This window comes from Ictalurus punctatus, chromosome 6, assembly GCF_001660625.3.
Source record: "Ictalurus punctatus breed USDA103 chromosome 6, Coco_2.0, whole genome shotgun sequence".
Lineage (NCBI taxonomy): Eukaryota > Metazoa > Chordata > Actinopteri > Siluriformes > Ictaluridae > Ictalurus > Ictalurus punctatus.
Genome location: NC_030421.2, coordinates 22,646,352 through 22,653,886, shown reverse-complemented (window position 1 = coordinate 22,653,886; position 7,535 = coordinate 22,646,352). Strand labels below are relative to the sequence as shown.

At 37.9% G+C, this 7,535-nt stretch overlaps 1 protein-coding gene across 1 annotated transcript; it reads right to left on the bottom strand.

Annotated features, from left to right (window-relative positions):
• Positions 1–170: 170 nt before the first annotated feature.
• On the bottom strand, positions 171–7,309 carry tnfaip6 (tumor necrosis factor, alpha-induced protein 6). Its single transcript, NM_001200836.1, is given in 6 exon segments — positions 171–700; positions 951–991; positions 1,066–1,294; positions 4,195–4,356; positions 5,464–5,601; positions 7,157–7,309. Coding segments are annotated over 6 exon segments (801 nt in total). The 5' UTR covers positions 7,266–7,309; the 3' UTR covers positions 171–578.
• Positions 7,310–7,535: the final 226 nt, after the last annotated feature.

The window sequence follows — 7,535 nt, the reverse complement described above, 5'->3', positions numbered from 1 at the left end:
TTTTTTTTTTGCCTGTGTAGTTTAAGCGGTATGGAGAACGAAAGAGATGGAAAGCTCTTAACTATGATTTCTATGCGCTTAACTATGTGCAGCACTTTTTTAATTACTTACATACAGAAAACTTACCCTGACTGTTTCATTTACATAAACATGTTCACAAAATGCTGTTAATCATATATTTCAATTTAATGCAGTCCAATTCAGTACAAAGCTCTTTAACAAAAAATGTTAAATGCATAAGGTCAATCCATTTTAGAAACATATAATGGTATTTTTAAATACATGATGAGCTTGTCCAGCATCAGGACATCTGAATCAGGACTTTAGAAACAAGAGCAATGGTGCAAGTGTTTGTGGCCAACAGCTAATTCTCTGTTAAATGCCTGCAATCATTTTATTCATATAACCTATTATTATTTTACTTTTTACAAAAAGCAAAAAAGATATAACAAATGAAAGTACAGGTGAAGTACAAAAGCAGTTTAACGTCCTATAGATTTCTTTAAATGGTGGATTACAGTTGTGTAAACATAAAACTAAACAATTCACTTACAAAACAACATCTATTTAAGGAGTGGTCAAGTGTTAGTGCTTGTGTCACTGTCGGCGGGCAGAGATGAATCAATAGCAGTGTACTGTATCCTGAAACCTCCAGCAGACACAGATGAATCCGCAAGGAACTTTAGTGTCATAACGTTACCTGGAGAAAAGGCAAGATGCAGACAAGATTAGGGACAGAAAAACATACCTGACACACTAGATGTATGACTTGCTGCTACATCATCTAAAGTTAACATTTTGCCAGGAACATAGGTAAAATCCTTTAACATAAAATAAAACTACAAATAGATTAAGTTTAAGCCTTACATACATTTATTAAACACAAGAGAGAACAATAATTCTGAGGAAGGTGAAATACAATAAATATGATAATGTGGTAAAACACGTACCTGTACTAAGAAAATCTTCAGGTAGTTCATCTCCACAGTACCTATAAAGAACACACAGGTCAGGCTGTGTAGAATAATGTGTACAAGATAAACTTGTAAATAAACACCTTCATACCTTCCAGCAAAACCTGAGATATCATCATAACTGTCATAGATCTCCAGATAATCACTGATGCAGCCTACATCATCCTCAACATCGAAATCAAGGAACTGCAGGTGAATCCTCTGGCCATAGCGCACACGAATGTGCCAGTAGCAGATCTGCTCATCAGGATACTCATCTGGAAAGCCTGGTGACTGTAGAATCTTCTCCTGTTCTGTATGCACACCTCCACACTCTTTTGCTGTAAAAAGTTCATTAACTCATTTTTTAAAGATAGTCACTTTTCTATTTTAAGTTGAATGCCCCAAAATGCAAATCTGCTCTAGGACATGAGACTGATGGATATGAATTCCACATGTTTAGAAAGGAATAAATAGTCACACTCCTACTAGACGTACTGACTTTACAGACTGTCAGTCCTTTGTGTCATTGACTATGTTTGCATCCCCATCAACATTCCAATATTAATCGAAATTTGGCAATATTCTAATTCAGGGGTGTCCAATCTTATCCGGAAAGGGCCGGTGTGGGTGCAGGTTTTCATTCCAACCAAGCAGAAGCCACACCTGAGTCTATTGAAATCCAAGATCAACTGATTAAACAGGTGGAATCAGGTGTGGCTTTTGCTTGGTTGGAATGAAAACCTGCACCCACACTGGCCCTTTCCGGATAAGATTGGACACCCCTGTTCTAATTAGTACTGACTGTGTCATGTAAACACCGCAATCCGATTGCCTGATTCAGATTAAAACAATATTCTGATTCCCCAAATTCTGACTCCCACTCCTGGAATATGCCTGATTTAATCAGAAATTTGCTGCATGTAAACAACTTATTCAGAAAATTCACTGAAAGGAGATGTAAAGTACTGTGCAAAGGTTTTAGGGACTCTATTTTTTTAGTACAGACTTTGTTATATATTTTTTATTGTATGACTTCTACATTATCAACATAGTACAAAAAACATTTTAGATTCCCAAACATTTGTTTTCCAGCACAAAATTTAATGCTACAGAAAAATGTTTGTGTGTCACTAAAGAAAGTAGCATATTAAGTAAGAGACCACTTTTCAGACTAAAAAACACAATGAGGGCTGCTGGGTTTTGCTGCAAAAATAAGAAGCAAGTGCAACAGTCAAAGTCTCCAGAAGAACCGTGGTTGGTTCTGCAAGATGTTCAATAAAACTTACAGCTCATTTCCTTATAAAACTGCACAAATTGTACTGGAGACTACAATTTTTATTTTTATTTTTTTGTCACACCATATATTGACTTTGTTTCATACACTACTGTTTACAGCTCTTTAATGTATTTTTTTAAAATGTAGAAACATTTAATTTCATTATTTTGAAGGCATCTTTGTGCTACAGCATTTCTTTGTATGTGCCTAAAACTTTTGCACAATACTGTATGTGCATGCTCAGACTGCAACGAATTGTGGGTGCTAACAGATGCTTAGCTGTAGGCTAGGTATTTAAGAATGGCAACTCAGGCATACTTACAACAACCATGTATACAGGAATATTCCAATGCCTGTACATATATAAACATGGTATTTGGAATATGGCTGCAACCTTAAACGGAATTTCATGTGCATGTAAACGTATTCATTATCTGCTGTGACCCTAAACATCTATCCATCTTCTATACTGCTTATCCTTTTCAGGGTCACGGGGGAACCTGGAGCATATCCCAGGGAGCCTCAGGCACAAGGCGGGGTTCACCCTGGACATGGTGCCAAATCATCACAGGAGACAATCACATACACATTCACACACTACAGACACTTTGGACATGCCAATCAGCCTACCATGCATGTCTTTGGACTGGGGGAGGAAACCAGAGTACCCGGAGAAGAACATGCAAACTCTGCACGCACAGGGCCACGGTGGGAATCAAACCCCCAACCCTGAAGGCGTGAGGTGAATGTGCTCACCACTACGCCACTGTGCGCCCATTGACCCTAAACAAACTGATGTAAAACTGAGTCAACAACTGTGTCAAACCTACAACAAGGACCATTCCCTCAAACACACACATACTGTACAAGTAAGAAGGTATGCACTGTTATTTACAGTATGTACCAGATATGAATGTGAGGCATGTTTTGAGGCATGATTTAGTCTGATTTTCTCAGAGTTACAAAATTCTATACTTCATAGAGTTACAAAATATATACTTCAACTTTGAAGACTCAGTTTTAAATTCTATTGTTGGCTATTCATTTATTCATCTTCAGTGTCCGCTTTATTCTGATCAGGGTTTTGGTGGATTCAGGGAACTGGGCATGAGGTGAGAATACACCGTGGATGGGATGTCAGTCAATCTTAGGGTACTGTGCATAAACACATTCACACAGCTAGGGGCAATCAAGAGTCCACCTACTAGCATGTTCTTGGGAGATTGGAGGAAACCCACAAATACACAGGGAGAACACGAAGAAACCACTATGCCTACTACAGGCTAACTAAGGTCAAATAAGTAAAGTCTGTTTTGTTCAAGGACACTGCAGACACAAAGAATGCCTTTCAAATTCTCTTGCACTTGCTCTGAAGAAGGTAAAATTTAAGTGACCATCAGAATTCTACCCCACCAAAACTTTGATAACCTTTGCCCCAGTATGTTTATGACATTATTGTGTCATGCAATCAGTACAAATGACTTTGGTCATTTGTACTGTAAGATTGTCTTAAAGGTATACATGTATGGACGCTTTTGTGCAGATTTGTGTGTTACAGCTGCTTTGAACTTGAGTTAGGTGAATCATCTGTAGCAGTGAATGTCACACAACTGCTCAGTCATGGTATAATTAAATAGTTTTTATGTTTTCCTTGGTTCTTACTCTCAGACATATGAGTCTCAGTGCAGATGACATACCCACATGTTCTCATTGTTGGCTGACACACAACTTGATATTTGGCTCCACAGAGACCAATGACTGCTGTTCTGGATATAAAATATAGAGCTTGCCACCCAGAAAAAGGGTGACTCTTGTCAGTGGTTACACCATTCACTATTTAGAAGGACACAAGTTTCTAACAAGAAACTGTAGGATTGCACTTTGCCTCAAAATGAGTAATTAGCATCCTTCCCAGAATTACTGCACTACGACTTGTCTATTGGTTCTTTTAGTATTACTCACAATTAGGGTTGTAGCAGTAGACATCCCACTTCTCGCTTTTGTTTAGCCGATAACCGTAATCGATAATTCCAACCTTTCCATATCCACAGTTGGTTCCAGATTTCACGATGGGATACCCGACACGGCCTTTATCAAACCATCCAGCTGCACACACATGAAAACCTTTGGAAAACAGAGAAATATTTTATTCAGACCTCTTATTGCCATAATAATAATATATAATAATAGTAAAAAAATACATATGTATAATACATATGCCTTATGAAGTGCCTTTTAAGGAAATGGGGCAGAGCTCTACAGCTCTATTCCAGCTGGGACTAGAGATAATACAGCTACTTTCCAGGCCAGTAAAATGTTTACAGTATAGCAAAACAAAGAAACCAACCAAAATCATAGCAATCAAATATTGTGAGTTACAGTCATTCTAACATGTGTGGAAAATTTTATTTTTATGGGTGTTGAAACACTTTACAAACTGCACCTTTAAACTAATTTTTATGTACTACGTGGACCTATAGCTGCCACGTGTTTTCCTGAAAACTCCAGAATACAGGGCTCTAGTAATACCTATATATATATATATATATATATATATATATATATATATATATATATATATATATATATATATTTCACATGCTTTACAACTCTGCTGGAGTCTAGGAATGACAAGATTATTTCTGCCATAAAACATTCTTATTCACAGACTACACTGATAATGTTCTAGTAAATTATCTCATTCCTCTTCTAACTTCCAAGTAATCAAATCATAAGATGAATCTTGTTCAGCTGGTAAAGGAACAGTTCCCCAAAACACTAAAGAATTACCTAGTAAATAATCTGGTCCCCATGGGAAATAGTAATTGGAGGAAATCCGCTCTACAATCGGCATTTTGGCACAATTAAAGCACAGCAAAGTGAGGAACTGCAGACCCCCAAGCATGTCAAAAATAATCATCCTAACAGACCTATCAGATGGAGTGCTTAGAATCAAATTGAGATGAATTAGGTTATGATCTGGTTAGTTAACATAGCACAGACTTAATTCATTTGACTCATTTTCACAACTTACAAAATGTGAAGAGAGCTTACAGGAAAAAAAGTCTCTTTGATTAATGGTAATGAATTACTAGTTAGTCTTAATTTTGGATAGCTGCAGAATACAGTTTAATGCTTTCTCTAATCTGCTATCTGGTTCTTATATTTTAAATATAAGTCCCACCTTTTTAAATCAGATTTAAAAAAAACAAACAAATTGGCAATAGGGACCTATTTGTCTGGCAGCTTCTAGTTGATCATAAGTTGCTAGTGAACCCCCCTCAAACTTGCACACAGCTTTGGCCTCCTTATATGTCAGCTGGTATCTCCCTTTGCGAGATTCCCGGTGGTACACTCCTGCTGCTTGTTCTGCAGAGAGAAAAGAAGGAAAAAAAACACATTAGTTACTGCTGTTATCAGCATTAGTGGGATGACCCACAAGTGGATGTGGATCTGTTTAGTGTCCAAAGATGTTAGTAGGCTTTAGTTGTTCTTTAAACTATCTGGCTGACAGGACAGCACCTAGAACAGAAAATAAAAGTCTAGAGGGTTGGCATCATCTTTGAGAGAAGTGAAACTCAGGCAATAGGGAACACAGTTTGAAAGGTTAAAGAATGAGCTGATTTTTTATTTTTTTTTAAACATGTTAACTAAAAGACTTGAGGCAAATGTTCAAGTTGGCATCTATGAATCTTTCCACGCCTTTTGGATGACCCTAGAGCATGACCCCAGAGAAGCTGCAGCCTACTCGCCAAAAAGTTTCACAAGCTGCTTTCTTTCATCAAGATGCCTCTGAACAGAAAAGTGCATGGGGTAATAAAGCCTCACTATCCAAAAGATGAGAATTCAGGAAAATGCAATGATGTTTAGTGGTAAACAGCTTGCATATGTTTTCCAGATGTGCTGTGCAATTAACTGGCATGATATTAAATGGCTACAAGTGGCAGTGACTCTTTTTATTTGAACTCCACTTTACAGTTATAGTTTTATTCCTTAGGCTATAAACAATGTACAATGTACCTTCAAATGTACCAGCGATCTTCCAAATTAAGGTCCTCTATTATACTTCTCTAGGGTTAGAAGTCTCAAGTAAAACCACACAAGCTTTAGAGACATGGTGGTAAATTAAAAATTATGTTCACACAGATTTCAGAAACTGGCAATACATTAAAGTTTGTTTTCACATACTGAGTCACAAATGATGAATGACTCTGTTGTTGTGAGGTAGTTACCACAATGTGGTTTGAATGTAGCATTGCGACTGCGTAAGACAGTGAAGTAATTTCCCCTAGTTTACAAGACTCCTTCAGATGAAGGATGGACTCTTAGCAGTGAGACGGTCGTAAATGCCTGTCTCGTAGTGTGAGACAGTGGCCAACACAAACACCAAACACACACACACACACACACACACACACACACCAAACACACACATTTATCTTGTATATCCTTTTCTTCTTGTCTTACTATTATCTTGAGGACCTTACATTGACAATTATTAATGTGTTAGTGAGTGGCCAACACACACACACACACACACACACACACACACACACACTTATTTACTATTGTTGTGAGGACCTTACATTTATAATTATTAATGCAGCTAATTAATGCTATGCCTACAAATAAATCTAGTTAAAAGGAAATCTTAAAAAAAAGAAAGAAAAAAAAAGAGAAAGAAACAGCTGCAGTTCTGTAAGAAAATAAAACAGCTTTCTTTATGGAGACCAGCCAAATGTTTCCAACTAGATTAAACCTGTTTGATATTCCTATCCTTGAGCGGGCATTTGGTCCCCACCAACACAGCAAAATATGGCCCCCGGCAAGCCACCTAATATTTAGGTTACTTTTATAAGTAGTCAACAGTAATCACCGTTATTGCAAATACAAACCAACGTTTAATTGTAAAAACCAACTTTACCAAGCCAAATGGAGTTGTGAAGAACTCCATTCTTGTATCCCCAGGCCTCAGTCTCCGTCAGGACGCACGATAAGGCGAGCAGAGCGGATACAGTGTGCGTGTACAGCATCCTGGGAGCAACACTAGCGCCACACTGACGAGAATGAACAGAACATCTGCGCTTATCTTTAATAACAGCTGGAATAGTGCGCGCGCCTGTGGGGGTGGGAGGGGGCGGGGTGCGGAGGGCGGAGTCTGCCCTACTGCGCAAAGAAAAAAAAGGCTACACACAATGGGCTACGGGCACGGTTACTGCTTCAAAACAGAAATTATCGAAAAAAAATAATAATTAAGAGTAGGCTATGTCTGATAGATGTCTCGCAAGACGGGCAGTCTGATT